At 38.0% G+C, this 24,085-nt stretch overlaps 1 protein-coding gene across 1 annotated transcript in view; it reads right to left on the minus strand.

The window, feature by feature from the left end:
- The window catches only part of ATF6 (activating transcription factor 6), a 202,928-nt gene that overhangs the window by 150,774 nt on the left and 28,069 nt on the right, over positions 1–24,085 (minus strand). The window contains exons 7-9 of the mRNA XM_025991244.2: positions 18,224–18,444; positions 2,732–2,917; positions 1,554–1,645 (exon numbers count right to left, since the gene is read on the minus strand). Coding sequence (XP_025847029.1) covers positions 1,554–1,645; positions 2,732–2,917; positions 18,224–18,444 — 499 coding nt within the window. The remainder of the gene's footprint in view (positions 1–1,553; positions 1,646–2,731; positions 2,918–18,223; positions 18,445–24,085) is intronic.

Below are 24,085 nucleotides of genomic sequence, written 5' to 3' on the forward strand. Positions count from 1 at the left end.
TTAAATAGATCAACAGCCTCCCAGTGCTGTCTCTGCCAATAGCATCTGCTCGGTCCAGTCAATTCTTGCTACCAACCTCAGTCACCTTCCTAACATCAAAACTGATTATGTTACCCTCTGCCTAAAAACCCAGGGGTACTTCATTATTTATGAGGCTCTTCAGTATCTGGCCCCTACCGCATACCTATAGCCCCATGTTCCTCATACACATTTCCACATGTACAAGATACACTGAATTTTTCACTTTTTCCTTAAAACATCAAGTCATTTCCTAATTGTGCCTTTTAACTGCTGGTCCCTCTGCCTGGCATCTCTTTCCATACTTTCCAGCTGGCAAACTGCTATCACACTTCAAGAGTGAGCTTCCTCTATGGGGATTTCCCTTACCACCCTCATTCAACAAAAATGTTTTGAGCATCTATCAACATGACACGAACCTTTTCAAGGAAGCCTATACTCATTTATATTCTTTTAGTGCTTTGTTCATACTGCTATTATTACATTCATCACATTATACTCAAGTTATCCTTTGACTTGTCTGTCTTCTCAGGTGGACCATGAGATCTTTAAAGGTATGGCTCTAGTGTAATTACTCTTTGATTTCCCAACACCTAGGATTCTGATTTCATTCATGTATCAAATGTGCCACAGTCAGAGGGAGTTTGAAAAAGGGTCTCGGGGATCCCTGGGTGGCGCAGCGGTTTGGTGCCTGCCTTTGGCCCAGGGCGCGATCCTGGAGACCCGGGATCGAATCCCACGTCGGGCTCCCGGTGCATGGAGCCTGCTTCTCCCTCTGCCTGTGACTCTGCCTCTCTCTCTCTCTCTCTGTGACTATCATAAATAAATAAATTAATTAAAAAAAAAAAAAAGAAAGAAAGAAAGAAAAAGGGTCTCTAGGGCCCCTTTGAATTCTAGTATTCTATGACTCTAACTTAAAAGCAGTGTTTCTTAAGTTGTGATGAGCTGGAAATCTGTAGCAAAATCAAGGAGAACAATTTAGATTCTTGATTCCCATTCCAAACCGACTAAATCAAAAACTGATAATTACTCCTCTAGCTGCTTACTTTCTCGCTAGGGAGGAAACCATTCAAGTGTCTTATAATCAGTCACTGAAACTCAAGCATCACAGTATTGAGATAGGTAGGTAATAGTATTAAAAAGGTTTAACCATCTTAAAGGAAAGGAACTGAAGTATAGAGGTTAAGTAACTTGCCTAAGACACCAAAGTGACCAAATGGAGGAGCTAGCATTTGAACTCGAGCAGTCTGATTTCAAGGCCCACCACTGATATGTTGGATAACTGAAACACAGGTTTCTTCATTAAAAAACACCAATATTCTGCCAGAAAGAGGTAAAGAACAAGGAAGAGGAACCAATCTTTCTTCTCCCCTCTTCTTACCAAAATACTGTCTCTGAGAAAAACAGATTTGTTCTGTTTTTAAGCTAGATGACCTAGATCATCTAGCTTACAACTAGAGCTAAAAATAATGAGAATTAAAATTTAACACGAGTTAAACATGAGTACCCAAACAAACAAATGGCTATCTGCTTACCTCACGGGTCCATAGTTGAGCACTATAAATGCCAATACTACCATCACACAGATAGCCCTTCGCTTCGGATTAGGAACTTTAAGCCTTTGGTTCTAAAAGAAATAACCATGTTAAATACAGTTAAACGACTATCAATCTCACAAAAAGCAACATCTAAGATAAGTACTTTCCTCTTCACCAATTATATGAATAATTAAAAAAAAAAAACCCTCAAGAGTGAGGAAACAGTACTTTTCACAAGACTAGAGCAGAGCCTTGGAGGTTCCCTGCTGCAGCAGAGAGACAGAAGGACAGACACAGGAGAGGATATACATAAGGGCTACTCCCTTGCAGTCTCTTCTGCACCCAAAAGGAAAGAATTCAACAATAACATTTTTATGGGTCTTCAAAGAATGTTAAAAATACATCTGTAGTTTTATTTCCCTATCTCTTAAATCTCTTAATGTGTTCAGGGCAAGACAGAACAGTGGAAGGAGCCCCAAACATTAGGCACAGGCATCCCTTTGGTTCAGGACAGCATTGCCGGGGGAAATCCTGAAGACAGCAGGTTTCATGAAAAGAGCTGAGAAGACTGTCCTTATCAGGACATCCTTGGCAACAAAATGCAAAATGCATAATAGTGGTCAGGGGGACAGAGACAAGACTTTAAAGTGTTTTTTTGTGTGTTTTCTTTTCTTTCTTTCTTTCTTTCTTTTTTTTGGGGGGGGGGGAGGGAGGGAGGGAGAGAAGGAGGGAGACAGACAGACTGAGGGGAGAGGCAGAGGGAGCTAATCTCAACCAGACTTCCTGCTACAGCGTGAAGCCGGACTCAGGCTCAATCACAGGATCCTGAGATCATGACCTGGGTGGAAATCAAGTCAAATGCTCAACAGACCGAGCTACCCAAGTGACCCTGTATTTTCTTTTTTAAAAGGAAAGACCTGCAAAACTATTTAGGGTCCTCACCATGATTCATTTTAGTCAAAAAAGAAAATGCTACCCAGGGAACACAATTTTAGAATGCAAATGGAGAGGTGCAACTCAAAGCTCCTCTTTCCACTGCTTTACCCTAAGTGCAAATGCCTTAGGGCTATTGAGCTCTTTTTTCTAGTACTATTGTTTTATACAATTTCCAATTGGTTTCTCAGGTAAAAAGAATACTTGAACCCGTCTCATCAGGCTGCAGCACTAGCCCTCACCTCTGACACAACTTCATCCAGCTGCCTCTTCAGTGATCCATTCTCTTTCTTCAGTTTCTCATTCTCCGAAAGCGCAGCCTTTAACCTGGCCTCTAAACCAAGCATATATTCTTTCTTCTTCTTGCGGGACTGACAAGCAGATTCTCGATTTTTTATCATACGTTGCTGTCTTCTTAGCACAGCAATCTAGGAAAAGTTAAATCAAATCAGAAACATTTTGATTTTAGAATCAGATCAGAATATACTGATTTTTACCATTATTTTTAAACAAAACTGTTCAAAACATAGGTTACTAGTTGTTTTAGAACAGATTTTTAAAAATAGTACTCAAATTAAGCAAACTGAAAGCAAATGATTAAATATGGCCTTCTAAAACCTAAATGTTAAGTGATTTCTTCTGGTGTTTTCTAAGCCTTACTTACTATCTTCCAATTTTCCCTTTAGACACTCCCTCAGGGAAGGAAAAAAGACTCTCAAAAAGTGCCCTTACATTACATATATATTATGCATCCATACACCCTGACTCTATGCCTCAGGCCCTGAATTGACTATTTTCCAGAACCATGTATCCACTACTTATAAGGCCATTTCTACTTACAAAGTTACCACTACAAATTCAGTATATACAAACTGAACTCATCATCTCCCTCTACCTAGATTTGTTTATCCTATCTATCTCCCATCAGTGGTAAATAACTCTCCAGGTATCTAGGAAGGAGACACCAATAACTTATTTTTCCTTCATTCTCCACACTATTCCCTCTCTCAACCTCTGATTCACTCGCTAAATATGCACTGAGGATATGCTAATGACTAAACTTCTTCCAGGGAGAGTGTGTCAGTTATTCCAATCTATTCCTGCTGTCACCCTCCCCAGGTAGGCACTCAGGAACTCAACCCAACTACTGCAATAATCTCCTAAATATTTTCAATTGTCTCCAAACTCTTCCTATCTACTATTTGTAAGATAACTCACCTGGGGGAGGAGGAGAATTGTTTATCTTGCTACTCTATTGCAAAAACAAACTATTTATACTTCCTCGCTGGCCACCTTTGCTTTCAAAGCCTTCCATAACACGACCACCTCTCTAAGTTCTGCCCTAACCCAACAATGATTCAATCCAAACCTAGACTGTTATCATTTAAGGCTATCCACGATCACACATGCCTAAGTTATTCCTTTAGTCACACCATTTACTCCAATTTAGAATGCTGTCTCCTCCACTAACTTAATTCTACAGACCCTCTACACTCTGATTATGCTAAACCATCTTCCCTGAATGTCTTGTGCCCTTATAATTTGGGAAATACACCTCAACACTCTGATGGTCTCAACCGTTTCATGACTATTAACTCTCTCACTTGACCTAGGTATTATACCATGGAAGCCAAAATCATGTGAATACTACATTTTTGTTTCCTACCCTCAAGATCTACCATAATCAAAACTTACTGAGTGAAACTATTTTTGTCATTTTTTTCTAATGAAGTTATGGAACCTGCTATAGCATTAGTCTATTTGAGGCAGAGAGTAAGGTAGCAAATTTAATAATATTAAGTTGATTATTATAAGTACACATATGACTGAATTATTCACTTTATATGTTTTTATAAAATAAACATTCCACACAGTGGTGTTCAATAATTCTTACTGAGACCAGGAAATAGAATTAAATCATTTAATACTGATCTCTTTTAGTATAACAACACAATTCCAACCCTATTCTACATTTCCTCAAAATGGCCAAAGCCCATTTCTCTGCAGCAAATACTATCAACAAACTTTCAATCAGAACCTAGAAGGGAGGAAAAAAACCACATGAGATGTCAAAAGAAGGTGTTTTTCTTTTTCCTTTAACTGAAATTTCATAAAAATGCTAACTTACAGAACCAACATCTGTAAAATTTCCTTATGGAATAACTATCCCACTCTTCAATAACACGATATGCATGCATTCAGCCGTGGCAAAGCCCTGATGGATGGATTATTTACCACGTCAAACTATTCTCTGGACAACGCCACTTTGTTCAATTACTGTTACTCTTAGTGTTCTTCCTGGTAACTGAGAATGTCAATGTCCATAATTAATACTTAATACCAGAGTGCTGAAGTAAAAGGAACACTGAACAAGCATAGGAAAGAGAAGGTTCCCAGATGGAAGAGTTTATACTAAAGTTAGATAAAAGGCAATCTTACTTTAAAGGCTAATTAATCTATGGAATTTAGAAAGGCTTACAGATGGAACACCATTTAATAAATTTCAAACAAGGATTAGGAATTTCTATAAACAATAAAAGCACCTGCATATTATAAAGCATTAAAGTTTCCAAGGCTGTCAATGCACATGCCTCATGCTAAAACAATGAAAACCACCTGTGGCCATCCACTTCTTCCCATGGAAAAAGATACAATAGTTCTGAAAATAAATACTCAATACTACCAATAAACAAAAAGGATAGAAAGTAAAAACAAATGAAACCCCCAGGAATCACCAAACACAAGAGTTTCAACTTTATACATCTCAGCAAGCTATCTTCGGCTACCTGAATATATAATACTTAAGTTATTCCGTATTTCCTAGACAAAAAAAATTATGATTTTCAGACTACATACACACATCTATACACACACACACACCAGCTGTGTTTGTCGTTTGGTGGGGGGTATATTTCACAAGAAAAAAAATTACACTGTAATTACTATTCTGTAAACTGATTTTTGCAGTGTATTATGATCAGCTTCCAACAAACAATGAGAATGGCAACATAGGATTTCAATTATTTTGATGTTCTATATTTAATCTCCTCTTGCATTATAGTTTTCAAGACTCTTTAAAATAAGCCTCATCATTTGATTCACAGTTAGAGAGTAGAAATGCCACAGCTAGAACTTAGGTAAGTTGACTCTAAGCCCAGCACACCACAGCACCACACTGTTTTTAATACCAAATGGGAAGTCCTGGATCTCAGCGTGGAACTCTAACCTCCATAAACTCTGTGCTTACTTTCATTATACACCTGTTTGAAAAGAAAGGTTTATGGAAATGCTTATATCTGGAAACTTAATTCCTCCTCTCACAGTATAACATAAAATCAATACCCTGGCTCATTAATCAATTGACACATCTTCCTTATGGGTATCAAGACGATTTAACATGACTAAAATGAGTGAAATGCTGGTCAGTTCCTGCTTCTGATCATCCTGCCTTTAGACAAGTCTCCCATCAAGCATTGTGCCTTGGAAAAAGAAAAAAGAAACACTTCACAACTGTAAAATACTCTCTCACTTTAGTGCCACTACACTATAATATGGTGTCGCATTATTAAACAAACATTTGACTACAAAAAAGACTGTATAAAAGAAGAACTTTTACAAATGAATAAGTACTTTTTGAAGGCTCAACCAATTTGAGTCAAAATTCCAAGTCTATTTGCATTTTGTTTTTTACTTTTTAAAAGTTATTGATCTCTAAACACTAATATTATGTTCTTTTAATAAATAAAATAACTATTTAAATCCTTGAGTCTGTGATGTTGCTAAGAAATGAGCTTCAAAGCGCTATATGACTAATCAAATGATATTAAAATAGGATATTTTAATGCTAAGAAATACATTCCAACATCTCACACAAACTCCAGCCAGATCAAGTACTGATAACTATGGATGAATCAATGGCTTACTACATACATGTCATCTTCTGAGTTTGAATTCTTTTGCTGAATCTCTCCCTCTAAACTGACATATAAAACAGAAACTGTCATTGATTAACCTCTTATCATATCAGACAAACCAATAATTTTATAATTTCCATTTTATATATATTTTCCATTATATAAATAATCTTTATCTATTTGAAACTGATTTAAAAGCCAAAGTAAATTTTCTTACATATTTCTAATTTATATAACATATATTATTGTATATCATAGTAAATAAATTTATAAATACATTCTAAAAAAATGCATATAACTAAAATCATTAGCAAATTTAATTAGTCGCAACCTTATTTTAAATATTCAAATAAATTAAGTATCTCAGTTTGATTTCTCTTAGGAATCTTTTTTTTAATACTTTATTTATTTATTCATGAGAGACAGAGAGAGAGACAGAGACATAGGCAGAGGGAGAAGCAGGCTTCCTGCGGGGAACTCGATGTGGCACTCGATTCCAGGACCCCGGGATCATGACCTGAGCCAAAGGCAGACACCCAACCACGGAGCCACCCAGGTGCCCTTCTCTTAGGAATCTTAAGAATACTCCCTTTTGGGGGGCACCTGGCTGGCTCCATCAGTTGTCATGCAATTCTTGATTTCAGAGTTGTGAGTTTGAGCCTCATGTTGGGTACAGAAATTACTTAAAAATAAAAAAAAGCATTAAAAAAAAAGGATACTCCCTTTCTTTCAGAAAATTGTTTAAAGCAGAAAAGGGGAAAATTTCCAATTCTACTCTTCTCAACTCTAATGACAGAAGGCCAAAATTTTATTTTACTCTATTAAGTTGTGTGTTTGTTATCCCCAGTTCCTGGTCATCAAAACTTAAATAAATAAGCTTCATTACTGGCATCCTGAGCCATTTCATTGGCTGAGTCAAGGAAAAAAATCTTCACCCTGCCAAGTGTTGTATTTTTTTTTTTTTTTTTAATGAAGAATGCTTTGGATATATATAGTATGCATTCCCAAGTGAGAAAGGATAATAGACAAATCCCTGCTAGACTGTAGGTGCAGGCTGCTCTACCCAATCTCATTCTGAGTGAAGAGAAAGAACTGGTAGAGGGACAAAGGCAGGCTATCCACCAGGGCAGCCCTGGTAGCGCAGCGGTTTAGCGCCGCCTACAGCCCAGGGTGTGATCCTGGAGACCTGGGATTGAGTCCCAAGTCAGGCTCCCTGCATGGAGCCTGCTTCTCCCTCTGCCTGTGTCTCTGCCTCTCTCTCTCTCTCTCTCTCTCTCTCTTTCTGTGTCTCTCATGAATAAATAAATAAAATCTTTAAAAAAAAAAAAAGAAAAAAAAAGGGAGTATCCACCAGATGCTCTTAGGATAGCCACACTGTGGGGCACAGTTTTCCAAAGAATGGAGAAAGTCCTATGTACGGGGATCATCAAAGCTTCCTCAGAGCAGTCTCCTGTGCCTTCATTACTGATCCCTAGAAATATTTGGTGTAGCTACATATGAGTAATTAGGAGCTCCTGGGTGGCTCAGGTGGTTAAGCATCTGACTTTTGATCTCAGCTCAGATCTCGATCTCAGGGTAGTAAGTTCAAGCCCCACAGGGAAAAAAAAAAAAGAATAGCAATTTAAGTCATTAGATGACAATATAACACTGGAAGTTGGGTCTCATTAATTCTTATTCCAGCACTGCAATGAATTAACTGAAAAATCCTGGAAGAAACATTTCTTCTCCCAGGGCCTATTTACACAGAAATACTAACAGGGAGTTAAACCAGAACAGTGTTTTTGAAACTAGTATAACCCAATATCAAGTAGTATGATAAATTTAGTGGATAACAAGGGTCTTTAAAAAATTGACAAGAAAGCACAGGATAGAATAAAAGAAAACAGAACTTTCTATGTAATACTGTTTCACTAGACTGTGTATAAGAAAGATGTAAAACACATTTCTTAGTGTGGATTGTGGGCAAAAACTTGAGATTCATCCCCTTCATCCTCTGAAGGTCTCATTCAGCCCAAAACCAAAATGGTTCCAGTACTGATGCTAAATATACTGAATTGTCTGTCACATATCACAGTAATTACTGCATCACAAGATACAGATGAGAGTAATTTTGCTGTAAATTTTGAGATCACCAAACTATTCATATAAGGTCGGCCGTTATACTTTGTCTCTCAAGACTTTAAACCACCTGCTTAAATTTTTAAGATTTTATTTATTTATTTGACAGAGAAAGAGCACACACAGGAAGAGAAGCAGGCAGGCAGAGAGGGAGAAGCAGGCTCCCCGCTGAGCAGGAAGCCCAATGTGGGGCCAATCCCAGAACCCCCGGATCATGACCTGAGCCAAAGGCAGATGCTTAACCCACTGAGCCATCCAGGTACACCTGAAAATTTTTTAAAATTATGAGAATACATTTGTAGAGGGAGAGAAAAGGGAAAAGAAGCAAGTTATAAGAGGTAGGTAATTTGAAGTTGGCACTGCATCAGGGCTGCCTTGAAAGTAAAGCCCCATTAATAGAGCAGAGAGGGGTGAGTGACTGCAGCACTGCACCAAGACAAGGCCTAGACCTGAATCCTAACTCAACTGGAGCAAGTCAAATAACTGAGGTGAGGATTACACAACTCATGGATGTGAGGTTCTCTGTTAGCAATAATATACCACATACATGTGTCAGTAAAAAGAGATACATGCTGCTATGAATAAATTGAGTGAGGAGGCAAAAATTCTTTTTTTTTTTTTTTAATTTTTATTTATTTATGATAGTCACAGAGAGAGAGAGAGGCAGAGACACAGGCAGAGGGAGAAGCGGGCTCCATGCACTGGGAGCCCGATGTGGGATTCGATCCCGGGTCTCCAGGATCGCGCCCTGGTCCAAAGGCAGGCGCCAAACCGCTGCGCCACCCAGGGATCCCCCCCCTTTTTTTTTTTTTTAAATTTTTATTTATTTATGGAGGCAAAAATTCTTAACTCCATCACCAATCGCAGCTGCTCCAATAAACTGTGCAACTAAAGCAATACTGAAAATATCTGCCTGCATTCCAGCTATTTTCACATTTTAAATTTTAAGTGACTTAAAAAACAAAAACAGACAAAATCTGAACATTACAGTTAATCACTGTAGAAACAGAAAAATAGCCTAACAATAAAAAGCTAGTTCACACTCCTCCGAGAACCGTCATTCTGCTCTTAATCCATAGGTATCATGGCTCTCATTCACCTCAATGGGCCATCAAGAGATTCAAAGTGAGGATCTGTGAGTCATGCACTTAGACAAGTGTGGCACACACCACTTAATCAAGATTAGCCATCTCAGCAATATGGCCTTGACTAAAACACCTAACCAACTGATTCCTTTCATGGTGAAATGGGAATGAATATCACCCACTTTATAAAGATTTTGTGAGACTCAAACAGAACTACATAAAAATAAATCATTTACAATCCAATTTGAATGTGAAGTACTTATTAAAACTATACTAGAAGGCCACTTTGGTGGCTCAGTCGGCGAAGTGGCCGGCTCTTGATTTCAGCTCAGGTCATGATCTCAGGGTCCTGGGATGGAGCCCTATATTGAGCCTTGCATTAGGCCCCACACCAGGCTCTGCACTCAGCAGGGTGTCTGCTTAAGGATTCTCTCTCTCTCCCTCTGACCCTTCCCTTGCTCAAGTGCATGCATGCTCTCACTCTCTTTCTCTAATGAAGAAATAAATCTATTATGACTAGAAAAGAGATGAATTCTTCTAAAGCATCAAAAAGGCAAACACTGAGGAAATGTTCCAGATTAAAATAAGCTAAAGAGACAAGTCAACCAAATGCAGTATCTGGCCCTAGACTGGGCCCTGTATTGAAATGGAAAAAATTCAATAAAGGGTATTTATTACTAGGTCAACTGACAAAACTATAATACTGACAGTGGATCAAAGTATTTTACAAATGAAATTTACAAAGTTGATGACTTTACTGTGGGTATGTAGAATATCCCTATTCTGAAAAAATACACACTGAAATATTAGTGGTAAAGAACTATAAGGCATGTAACTTATTCTACAATAGTTTGGGGAAAAAAACAGAGTGTGTAGATGGACAGATAGCCAGAAAGAAAGAATTAATAAAACAAAAGGGGTAAAATGTTAATAGGTGAATGGGTAAAGGTACATGGGCATTCTCTGGAGGATTTTTGTTTCTGCAACTTTTAAATATTTGACATTATTGTCAAATACAAAGTCTAATACACATGTGTACACACACACAGATCCGCAGGACTGCAATGCACATACAATGCTGGGGATTTACAAGAAAGAAATACAGATACTTTTCTTTAGAACTCATAATAGCAAGGTGGATGAGCCACAGAAAATTTTAACCATAATACTTTTAACCCTTGAATATCATTCTTTAACCAGTCAAAACTTCTATTAATAATTAATATTCTTTCACATATTTTAAAACCGTAATCTTTCAGAGGCATACCCCTTCAAGAATATATAGCCATTGATACTTTAACTGAAAAATTTGCCATTCTCTCTTGTGAATTATCTATTCACATATTTTTGTCCATTTGATTGTTGGATTAACTTGCATTTTTCTCACTGACTTGTAAATAGTCTCCATATTAAAAAGGGTTTCAAAAAGACTATGAAAACTTATACCTGAATGTTCAAAGTAATATTATTCATAATAGCCGGAGAGTGGCTGTTATGAAGCTATCCAAATCTCCATTAACTGATAAATGGATAATCCAAAATGCCATCTAGTTAAACAACGGAAAATTATTTGGCCACAAAAAATAATAGTACTGATCCATGTTATGATATTAATGGACCTTGAAAAACATTATGCTAAGTAAAAAAGAAGTCATACACAAAAGGCCACACTACGTATAATTCTACTGATGTGAAAATCCAGAATAGGCAATTCCATACAAAGAGAAAGCAGATTAGTGGTTGCCAGGGGCTGGGGAAAAGATTGGAATAGGAATGACTGATAAATGGGTACAAAGCTTCTTTTTAGGGTGATGTGAACATTCTGGAATTAACAGTAATGGCAGCAAAACTCTGTGAATATACTGAAAACCACTAAATTTTACACTTTATAAGGGTGAACTCTAGGTATGTGAATTGTATCTCAACAAGTTATTACAAAGAAACAAAACAAAAAATTACATAGGAAGCTATTGATTTGTTCTCCAGACAAATGCACATACCCAGTATTATAAACAATTATGCAAGGAAAGGGTTGATGTGAGAAGGGAAAGTGTTTGTGGAGACACTGTCCATGCACTCCTCTGAGAAGCCCTGTGACTGGCACTCTCATACAAAGTGGAGGATTAATCAGAACTACCCCGATGGCAGGCCATTTGACAGTATCTATCAACATCAAAAAACTACCTACCTCTGACTTATGTCAGTTCTAGGAATTTCTCCTACAGATAAACTTGCATATAAACAAAATTAAACAAGTACCAAGTTATTCCCCACGGAAGAATGCTTACAAAGAAAAAAACTGCAAAAATCTGAATTAATTATGACACTCCTATGAAACAGACTGCCATGCAGCTATTGAAGGAATAAGATAAATTTTTATGTACTGATATGGACAGTTCCCTAAGATACACTAAATGAGAAAACCAAGGTGCAGGACAGTGTGGACATACTTATCACCATTCTATAAAACAGGCAAATGGGTAAAACCATAAATACTAATCTACTAAGGAATCATCTTGGGAAAGATGCGCAAAAATCGAGGGACAATGAATGCTTCTGGGCAGGGGAACCAAGTGGCTACAAAGCATGTGAAGTATGGAGAGACTGTCCCCAGGGACAGGCTGCAGGAAGGGAAATCAGAGAGAAGGGAATTAAGTGTTAATTATTTATCAAGATAGAAACCAGCATCCCTTTAAAAATAATTATTTATTAACCCTATCAAGATGTCAAACTGGAAAACGCAGAACAAAGAACGCTCCAGTTGCCAGGGCGTAAATCTAACCTCATGCAATACAACCCGGAGGGGCGAATAAAACCTTCTTCTGTTCACTTCCCTTTCCAAAGCTACTATAACCACAAATGAAATCACTTGCCAAAGTCCTTATTCAAGATAAATTCTTAGAAGCCCCAAATCTCCATCTAAAGAGAAACTACAAGTATTTTAACAAAGCATGTTTTTCTTTGATTTGCAGAATCCCTGGTACCAGCAAAGTCAGAAAAGCAATCAACACAGAACTAATATTTTACTAAAATCTGGATAGCTTTTCAAGTCTCCAAATCCTTCCTGTTGAATTTGTTCTGATGGATTCCTCTACTTTAAAGCCTAAAGAAGTATCATGATGTCAATGTCTTTGTTGTTAAAGAATTTAGTCACTAAAAAGTATCTATTCATTATTTATCTTCTTAGATCTCAGCTGACCACATCACTTAAGGGTGGATATTCAGCTCACACTTGGACCTAACAGAAGACCTATTCTTAGGTGCTACAGATAAAGCAAGCAGCTTAAGTGTCATTAGAAATAATGCTTTTTTTTTTCCCTGAAAGAGAACCACAGGCATTTTCCATTTTTCTAAGAGTTTCTCTGCATTGCTTTGCACTGTAAACGAATTTTTTTAGATGCATATTTTTCTTGAAAGATATTTCTCTAGGAGTCTCTTGGGAATCCTGCTACTATACATTTTCCTGGGCGTGCCAAGAATACAAGACCCTGACCACTCTTTACCTAGGCCCTTTCTCAGGGCTGTGTTCCCAGAAAAAAACCTTGAAATATGAGGTAATGTCTTCCTCTGGACAAGGAAACTTGCTCACCGCTTGCTGTAAAAGTGCTAGACTCCCAAAGCTCAGCATTCCTGCACTGCCATAAAGGAACACTGTGTGCACAGCATCTGTCTGGGGCCCATATCACATCACCTCCATGCTCACACTACTAACAATACCTGAAATCTTGAGCCTTACTGGATATATAACACTGTCTCCAGAGAAAAGAAATGACAAAGTTCCAGTTCGGTATGCCAGAGGAATCCCCTTCACACCATTTCTGATACCTGCAGGCAGGTGGAAAGGGATCCACCTAGCACCCAGCTTCTCATGATGGCTTTAGTGACCAGGGCAGGGACCAGGATGGGAGGGATGAAGGTCATTAAGAATTAGAAAGAATGAAAGGTAATAAAGGGTTTGTAAGCAGCTCAATGCAGTGAATGGGCTGAGGGAAGGCCTGAGGCCTCTTGTCAACAGAGCCTGTACCCTTGATCAGCCTCCCATCTGGTATTTCTAACTTTGCCCTAGTTCCTGATCATTTTCTTTACATTGTTACCCCCTACTGACTTACATTAAGGTTTTCTGCTCCACCTTGGTCCACTATGAAGGACACAGAATACAATTTCATCACTTTTTTTTCCTGGTCTTTTTTCCCAAATAACTACAATAACATGTACAGCTCCACAGCCCTAAAACCAGGGCCATAATGTTTCATGAACTTCATGGAATTATGATGGGTAGAGGGCAGTAGTTACACCAATGCATATTTTTTTTTTTTAAAGATTTTATTTATTCATTCATGAGAGACACAGAGAGAGAGGCAGAGACACAGGCAGAGGGAGAAGCAGGTTCCATGCAGGGAGCCCAATGTGGGACTCGATCCTGGGACTCCAGGATCATGCCCTGAACCGAAGGCAGACGCTCTAACCGCTGAGCCACCCAGGTATTCCACCAACACAAATTTAAACAGACTGCCTGCTTTCAAGCCCTTGGTTTGATGTCTGGCAACATTCAATAGCCCTTTAAAGAAAGGTAAGTACACTCTCCTATGAAGGCAACTTTGCAGTTCCAAGATTGCCATTTACTAAGAAACTGCATAAGAGAATTTCTACACTGAAATGAGAGACCATGTTCATTTTTTCCATCAGGGTCAGAGCCAAAAACCAACCATATTTCTTGAAAATTTAGGTGAGGTTTCCAAGAGTTAAACAGAACAGATTTACCAGCAAAAGGCAGGAAGAGTGAGATTATAATTTGAACCAGGCAAACTGTTTCATAACAGAAAATGTGGCACTTAATGCAGTTTGCAGAATATGGTATGCAAAAAACGCTACTTACGGCAGTAGCAGGTCTCTAGAGAGAGAATCTAGCCAAACAAAAGAACAAAAAAGGTAGGAAAAAAGCCATGTCAGCATCACAAAGCCACAAAAGACTGATACGCTTTCTTTTGCTAAATTACAGCTTTTTCACCAGGCTTTCGGTTTAAAAGCACAAAAAGCACATAATGAAAAGTTTTTCTTTCTGACCATTTTGAATCAGAAATTTATACTTCAAATTTATCATCATTTAATAGGACTTGAGTCTAACAAATGCATGCACTACTAAGGTCAACCAAGTTACTAACACAGGAGACTATACCAGCAGATCAAAGTTTCCTACAGCTCCTTCTGGAACAAATTTACTTTGGGTTCCTGAACGGCTTGGCCAGCTGATAGGACAGACTGATGTTTCTTTACTTGAAATAAGTATTAAGTCAAAATCTCGACCAGAAAACCCATACTGAAAAGGCCTGGCTCACTTCCTGATATGCTGGCCAAGGAAAGATAAGCACAAAACCTCAATGCAGGTTGACTAAAAAATTTATTCTAATCGCCTTTAGGTCTCTTGCACCAGACGCATAGCACCTGAAATCTTTCTTCTACAATCCTGTCAACTCTAAATTCTGGAAAGTAATAACACTAGTCAATTAATATTGCTTTAAAAAAAAATCATACCTGTTGGTCCCATACTTTTTTAACTTTTTTTTTAAGATTTTTATTTATTTATTTGGGGGAAGGGGGGGCAGAGACACAGGGAGAGGGAGAAGCAGGCTCCATGAAGGGAGCCAGACGCAGGCCTCGATCCCGGGTCTCCGGGGTCACGCCCTGGGCCAGAGGTGGCGCTAAACCACTGAGCCACCCGGGCTGCCCTGGTCCCATACTTTTGCATCTCACACAGGCCCCAGCTCAGTGTTGACTGAGATTTCATCAGTAAATTATTCACCAAATTTACAGAGCACTCTTAAGGATGCAAGAGCAGAACAAACATGGTCTTTCACACCAAAAAGGTCATGTCTGACTAACTGATCAACAAATGACTAACTGAAATGTTTAGAGATTACAAAATGGGTCAGCAGACTACAATGAAGAGGGCCAACATTAAGATGCTCATTATTCAGATATTAGCCTAAAAGAAAAAAGAAAAAAAGGCTTCTTCCTGTTTTTAAATACAGTGACCTGATCAAAGAATTTTACAATGAGAGGAAACCTTCCTATAATGTATCTGTGCCTATTCTAGTTGAGTCCTGTGGAATAACCCAGAAAAATCCTCCTGTTTTCCACACATCAGCCTGTCCTGAATCCACTCCCAGATCTATGTTCAGTGTTTTTTTTCCTCTTCTTCAGTTTACAGAGTCATTCCAACCCTTAAACCATTCCTCTACTGAGGACATAGTTTCAAGACATTTTCCCCATCCTAGCCATGCTCCTCTGGACTGTCCCACGGTCAGATGTTACAAATACATACTAACATTACATTAATATTGTTAACAACTATGACATACTGTTGATCTACATTCTTTTAAGTTCTAATTAGTCTTTACCTTTTTTCATATTTAAGAGATTTCATAATAAATATTTTAAATATCCTAACATGATAGAAATACAACTTTGAGGGATATCTGGGTGGCTCAGTCACTTGAGTGTCTGACTCTTGATTTCAGTTCAAGTCATCATCTCCAGGTGGTGGGATCAAGCCCCACACCAGGCTCCACACTTGGCAGGGAGTATGCTTGAGATTCTCTTTCTTTCTCCCTCTCTCCCCCTCTGCCCCTCTCCCCTGCGTTAGCATGCATGCATGTGTGCACACACACATGTTCTCGTTCTAAAATAAATAGATGGATGTTTAAAAAAAAAAAAGACAACTTTGAATATTTTCTGTTGCTAGTTCCATTTGGGAGTATCACAGAAGAAACATTCAAATTCATAATTTAAAGTGGATTAATAAAAGGAAATTTTAAAAATCCTCTTCCATCATTCTTATCTGTCTCACTCTCCTATGAAGAGCATACCCTTTCTTTTATTGGCTGTATAACTTTTTAATTGAAAATAGCACAGGATATTTTGGACTTTTGTTGTTGTTTACTTACTATGGAAATTTTCCTACATACCAAAAGGAGAGAAAGATTACATCCAATTTTGATGATTATCAACATTTTGCCCATCTTGTTTCCTCCATCCTGGGCTCCTCACCCCGGATGAGGAAAAAGTCCTGGACTATTTTTTTTAATTTTATTTATTTATTCATGAGACACACACACACACACACACACACAGAGAGAAAGAGAGAGAGAGAGATAGGCAGAGACACAGGCAGAGGGAGAAGCAGGCTCCATGCAGGGAGCCCGACGCGGGACTTGATCCGGGGTCTCCAAGATCACGCCCTGGGCTGAAGGTGGCGCTAAACCGCTGAGCCACCAGGGCTGCCCTGTCCCCAACTATTTTAAGCAAATCCCAGCATCACATCATTTCAACCTCAACTGAAACACATACTGTGTCTTAGTGCCCTTTATACCACAAGCACTACACTTTATCTTCTCTAGTCCTCAAAATAAACATTTACAATCAAGGCTAATCCTGTACAATCCATGTCTATTCTCATCTGACACTAATTTTTTTCCATGTCTGGGTACGCGGCTTTCAAAACTTGTATAAACTATGGGAATTATTGTAGACCTTCAATGTTCTACTTTCCTACTTTCACCAGACAATATTCCTTCATTATGGGTCTTTAAAATATTGTTGACGGAGATTACTTACTTGTGTTTATGCAACAGTGGAGCAATTTCACTACAGGGCTACTAACATGCTAGTTAATAAATTATGGTAATAAATAAATAAATAAATAAATAAATAAATAAATGTAGAGCAGGTTATTGCAATAACCTTAATAACTTATAAAATTTTTAAAGAACTTCACAACAACTAAAGAAAAGATCAACTTAGCAATATTAACAACCAGTAATGTCTACTTTTATTTTAAAGAAAACACATACAGGTTTGCCTTGCCAGTAACAATTTAAGAGAACTCACTGTTAGAATGATTATCTGACTCTTTCATTAAACTTTAGGTCCCTGATGTTCGTTTACTACTTAATACACACTGTGAGATATTTTTGTATCACTTTTAAAGAAAGCAAGGATTAGCTGACAAATGCTGTAACTGGCTTTAAGGAGGACAGGTCTTAGGAAACTTTCTGCGATTTATAAATTACTTTTAAAAACCCTCTGACACGCTAGAAAACCTAAAGATTTGCCAAGATGGGAAAATACCAACTAATCATTAAGAGACATAACTAAGAGTAGTATAAGTCATCATTATGCAGTGCTGAAAACCCTTCAATAAGTCAAAAGAGAAGATAAATATAAACCCTGACAAAAAAAATAGTCTACAGACTCTTATCTGGGAATTGCCAAAAACATTTCAATCAGGAGACATGAAAGAGTCTTGGAAAATACCAGTGTCTGACTGGGCTGGGGGAGGGTCTTGAACAATGTGAGAAGAGGGTTTGAAAGAAGGAGTTCCAGAGGAAAGTATGCATACGTCACTTTTTATCAAACAACTTCAGACATTTTAAAACCTTTTCACTTAAAGTCTAACAGAATAATTTGCCACCAAATAATGGATGTGCAATCTCAGCACATTCTTTTATTGGAGGCAATATAACAGATTTTAAAAAGCAAAAACAAGGCAACAAAACAGTGTGTTTTGGCTTTGTTTTCTTAAATCAGGTATGATAAAGTACTAAGTTCCAACACTTACATCCGAGCCCACACTTCGCATGGTACTTTGTAGGACAGGTTTAGTCACAGAGAGCTTTCCATTCACGGGGCTATTTGCCACAGGGGCCGGGACCACATTCACCACATGATTAGGTAGTTGTGTGGCACCCCCAGCAACAGCAACGACAGGGGCAGGAGAGGGCAGAACTCCAGGTGCCTGAAGCTGCACCATGGCGGGCTGAGAGAGCACTACGGTGGGACCTGCAGTGGAGACAAAAGGAAAGGAATCAGAGTGTGCGTAACCATTATGGCAAAGGACAGTGTTTAACATTTAGGTTTCCTGTGCACATGAGAGGAGGAAGACACGGAGAGGGGATTTAAAACCACCAGTTAAAATATCATCAAAAAAAAATAAATAAATAAAATAAAATATCATCAATAGCAGCACACACGCACAGTGACCTTTGTTGCTTGTTTTTAATGAAACCAACTAAATGTGTTCCCTATGAAATTATCATTAACAATGTATTACAATTTTTTTCTTAACTATATCCATATCAAACTTCCTAAGTCATACTAGATTTCTCTATTAGCCACTGAAATGAATTTGTGCTAAAAAGTATTTTTCATATTATAAATAATAAACCTTTTATACTGAACACTGAGAGCCATGTATTTTAAATTAATAAGATTTATGGGCAGCCCAGGTGGCTCAGCGGTTTAGCCCCGCCTTCAGCCCAGGGCATGATCTTGGAGACCCAGGATCGAGTCCCACGTCAGGCTCCCTGCATGGAGCCTGCTTCTCCCTCTGCCTGTGTCTCTGTCTCTCTCCGTGTGTTTCTCATGAGTAAATAAATAAAATCTTAAATAAATAAATAAATAAATAAATAAATAAGAAAGATTTGGAAATACAGCACCAAAAATATATTATAAATGGAGATTCAGTAACTCAATACTTGGAAGGACAGAGGCTACAAATATCAAAATGTTAAAACTTGCAACAATATTTACCATAGCCAAGATAAGGATACAACCCAAGTATCCATCAGTTGAGGAATGGATAAAGAACATGTGGTGTATATATATGCAATGGAATATTATTCAGCCATAAAAAAGAATGATATCTTGCCATTTGTTTAAAAAAAAAAGGATGCGTCTAGAGAGTAGAGCACTAAGTGAAATCAGAGAGAGACAAATACCATATGATTTCACTCATGTGGAAATTAAAAAACAAAACAAACGAAAAAAGAGGAGATAAGCAACAACAAAAATAGACTCTAGGGGCACTTGGGTGGCTTAGTCCATTAAGCTTGGACTCCTGATTTCAGCTTGGGTCATGATCTTAGGGTCATGAGATTGAGCCCTGTGTCAGGCTCCACACTGAGTGTAGGGCCCGCTTGGGATTCTCTCTTCCTCTCCCTCTGCTGCTTCCCGACCCCCCACTGCCCGAATTTCCCCATGCTATGCCCCTAAAGAAACAAAAACAAAACCCCAAACTTTTAAATAAAGAAAATTGGTGGTTGCCAGCAGAGAGGTGGGAGGGGAAAAGGTGAAATAAAGGGGATGAAGACTACATTTATTGTGATGAGCACTGAGTCATGTATAGAATTGTTCAATTACATTGTGCACCTGAAACTAGTAACACTGAATGTTAATTATACTCCAATTAAAAATGTACATATTTTTATAAAGTTGTTCACAATACCCTTGTTAAAAAAAATGCTAAAACCATTTGAGATGAATTCACAGTGAACAAGCACAGGAAACATAAATCTGTAATCTACACTAGTCTGTAGATAATACCAACTCCCCCTACACACACAAAATGGCCTCCAAACCTTTTCTTAATCTTCATATTTAACATTATTTTTTTAATTATGCTAATATGAAGAGAATTAGTATCATTAACCTAAAGAAGACTCTCATAACTTATAATTGGTCTGTCAGAAATCTCACTTGCCTGCTGAATGCGTCCTTTCAGATCTGGGCAATTTTATAAGGTGCTGAAAGCCTCCCGTAATATCCACAGCTGCTTGAGCCTATCTAGCAAAATAAAGGTACTACAGCAACCAGCAACTAAAATTACATAAATATTTATAATTCTTCAAGGAAAAAAAAAAGCATTATACTTCCAGTGTAACATGACCCACGTAAAACAGAGCTCAGTACTTCAAAGGATCAAGAAAAAACTAAAAATCTAAATAATACTTCAGAACACCTGTTTGTTAAGAACACCTGTTTTAGCTTAAAAAAAAAAAAATTTAGGGGCAGCCCCGGTGGCTCAGCGGTTTGGCACCACCTTCAGCCTCGGGTGTGATCCTGGAGACTAGGGATCGAGTCCCATATCAGGCTCCCTGCATGGAGCCTGCTTCTCCTCTGCCTGTATCTCTGCCTCTCTCTCTCTCTCTCTCTCTGTGTGTGCGCGTGTGTGTGTGTCTCATGAATAAATAAAAATAAAATCTTAAAAATAAATAAAAATAAAAAATAAAATAAATTTGTAGTTTATTAATCTGAACTGTAGCCACAAAAATTAGAAAAACAGGAATACAAAGATCTATAAAACAAAGTATTCAGTCTACAGAAAATACTTGCCAGATATATAGATTTGCAGATGCCTTGCAAAATGTCTAAAGCTACTACTCCCACCTCCCATACCCTAGAGTCCACAGTCTATAGGGTGGGAACCACTGACTTAAACCAATACTTTGAGAAGAGCATTAATGGAAGCAGTGTTCCACATCTCAGTTTAAAAGCTGCAATAAAAAAAAAAAAATCCCCAAACGAAACATGCTGTTCAATGAGCTTTGGGATTATTCCAAAGAGCAAAGGAGGTGGTAAATGTAGAGAATTAAGTCATTTCGAAGAAAGGATCATAATTCTAGCTGCAGTTAACACATGCAAATGGCTTTGTAATAGTTCTTAAAACTAAGTTAGAAAAAATAGCCCAAGTCTATACTACCCGTTGCCTGGTTATCACCACCTCCTTGCTGAGAAAACTGCCTCATGGAGTAGGGGTAGAGCCACAGTGAGGCATGGTCTGCGTCCCCAGTGCAGCTCCCAGTCCTACCAGGCCACTCCTCTCTTGTTTTCCATAATCAACGTCCCAGGGGGCCCAACTATCCTTAAATTACTTAGCATCTAAATCAAGGCTCCTCTAAATATTCTAGACATGCTTGCGTTCAAGACAGAATGGGGGAGAAACTTCTATTGCAACGTGTTCAAGAAAACAAAACCCTCATGGTGACTTGCTAAACACTGATCTGCGATGGGCTCATGGGTTCACAGAATGCAATGCAAAGGACTGTTTTGGGCCTTAAATAATTAGCAACTGAACATGGTGACTACTGTCTCTAGTGTGAAAACAGTAAAAAAGAAAAACCATTTCAGCACACTCAAAATCCCCTTAGACATTACATACAAATCTCCCTTAACAGAACTACCAGAACATGGCTAGATTCAACGCTAAATATGTGACTATGTATGACTCATAGTCATACATATGACTCACAAGACACAGACTGTGATAGGCATTCTTTCTTTTCAATTTTCTTCAAAGATATCAAACTATGTATCAAACATTTATTGAATGCTTACTTGGTCTAAAATAATACAACTATGTGACTTGGGGTAAATGATTTCTCTGTGTCTCAACTTTCTCATCTATAAAATAAAGACAGTAACAATACATATCCTGGGACACCTGGGTGGCTCAGTGGTTGAGCCTTTGGCTCAGGTCACGATCCCAGGGTCCTGAGATCAAGTCCTGCAAGAGGCTCCCTACCAGGAGCCTGCTTCTCCCTCTGCCTTTGTTTCTGCCTTTCTGTGTGTCTCTCATGAATAAATAAATCTTTAAAAATAAAAATAATAATACATATCCTCACAGAGCTGATGTAAGGATTAAATAAGATAATGCACCTAAAAAAAAAAAGATAATGCACTTAAACATAACAGTGTCTGCCACACTGTCTGCCACAGGAACTTCAATGTTAGCTCTTACTTATTATTATTAATTTCCATTTCTATATAATAACAGTTTCCATAAGGCCACTACCTGTATTATTAACTTATTAGTTCTCATAGTCACTGTTATTTATTTATATTAATATGTTAACTCCCCAATAAGAATTCTGGAGATCAAGAAGCACATCTCCACATTCTTTTAGAGGCATACAGCATTGTGACTAATTACACAGACTCTGAGCCAGACCACCTGTTATGCCTCTACCTCTCAGAAGGAGAATGACCTGGGGCAAGTTATGTCACCTCTATCCTCCATTTCAATGATGTGCACTATCATCTACCCAAAAAGCCCATCAGGTAGGATATGTTCCTCTCTATCCTACATCCCCCTTCCAAACCATCCAATCACCAAGCCTGCAATTCTGCACTTTTTAACATCTGCACTCTCTATCCTGGCTCTCCATTTTCAGTGACATACCAAGTTTTCATCATCTCTCACCTGCACTCCTCCTAACACTCTTAATGGACATATAGGACTTAGTTACAGAAGTTGTTTCAGGCAGAGAGAATAGTCTGAGCCAAGAAACTAGGAAAAACGAGAGAATTCAAGGGACAGTGGCCAGATTGGTTGGACTAGAAGAGGAAGTTGGGTTTATAAAAAGGAGTGATTATAATGTAAAGTTAGAAAACTAAACTGGAGCCAAACCACGGTGGGCTTTACTTCCAAGTTAAAGGATCCTGTAAGAATTACTTCTTCTTTAATGGTAAAATATTTACTACTGATACTTACATTGATTAACTGTAAAATGTCTCTCCTGTATTTCTCCTCTACCTCTTTATTTCAAATAAATGAAAGACATACACTTAAATCTATATGTTATAATAATACCAACTCTCTAGACTATACTATAAAAACACACAAGTGCCTTATATTAGCAAATGTAAGTACTATCTTCAGATAATGGGCAGGCATTGATGTTCTGAATAATGTATAATTCAGGTTCCTGAACCTGATAAACTGCTCAGAAAAGAATGGTTTGTCTTCTTTCACTTGAGCATGATCTGCTAAGAACAAATTCTTTTTTTTTTCCTAAGAGCAAATTCTTAGAGGAGTGGCCCTTGCTTTACAGACTAGCTATATTAATGTCCAGATTTTGCTTTATTATACTTGTGCTTTAAGAGCTTATGGGAACCATAATGAAGTTCTTCACAAGTTTAAATTCTTAGCCTTTGGGAAGACACAGACCCTTTTGAGATCCTGATGAAAGTTTTGGAGACTATCCTTGGAAAATCCACATATACAATAAATCTTATATTTTATTTCGAGTTCATGAACATTTAACATCCATCCATTCATAGACCACGAGAACACCCATTCTATAGGACTGCTATTTTTCACACGAAAAAGGCAGCAATTCTGACCCTGTACTAAAACGGCAGGTATTTCAGGTTTGTCTGAGGCAGTTTTGGTAGATTTGATGGATTTTCATGGACTTGTCCAGTCTCCCACCTAGTTCTTCTCTTTATCAATGTCATATTGTCCATGACCTTGGAGTAAAACAAAACAAATAGAGTAACTAGTAATTAAATTTATGACCTTGCTCTCATTAAAACTTGACCTTCTTGCTCCAAAGAAATGAATTAACAATCTAGAGCTGGAAACATAGCCATGACAGCAAAGGTCACATTGGTGTTTGCTTACAACCATAGCCACTGAGACCTAGTCCTAAATCCAGGAAAGGAATGTCGAACAGGTTTTCCTTTACTCCTGTATACACTTATCAGTATGAGAGTGACAGCTAATCAGCCTAAGACATCTCCAAGTGCAAATTCCTGTATATGCACACTACCAAATCTTCAACCATGAACTTCTTTCAATGCTACAATTGGTGTAGAATCAAGTATGTGGGGCCATCTGGTGGATAAATTATAGAAACACACA

Source organism: Vulpes vulpes, chromosome 5, assembly GCF_048418805.1.
Source record: "Vulpes vulpes isolate BD-2025 chromosome 5, VulVul3, whole genome shotgun sequence".
Classification (NCBI taxonomy): domain Eukaryota; kingdom Metazoa; phylum Chordata; class Mammalia; order Carnivora; family Canidae; genus Vulpes; species Vulpes vulpes.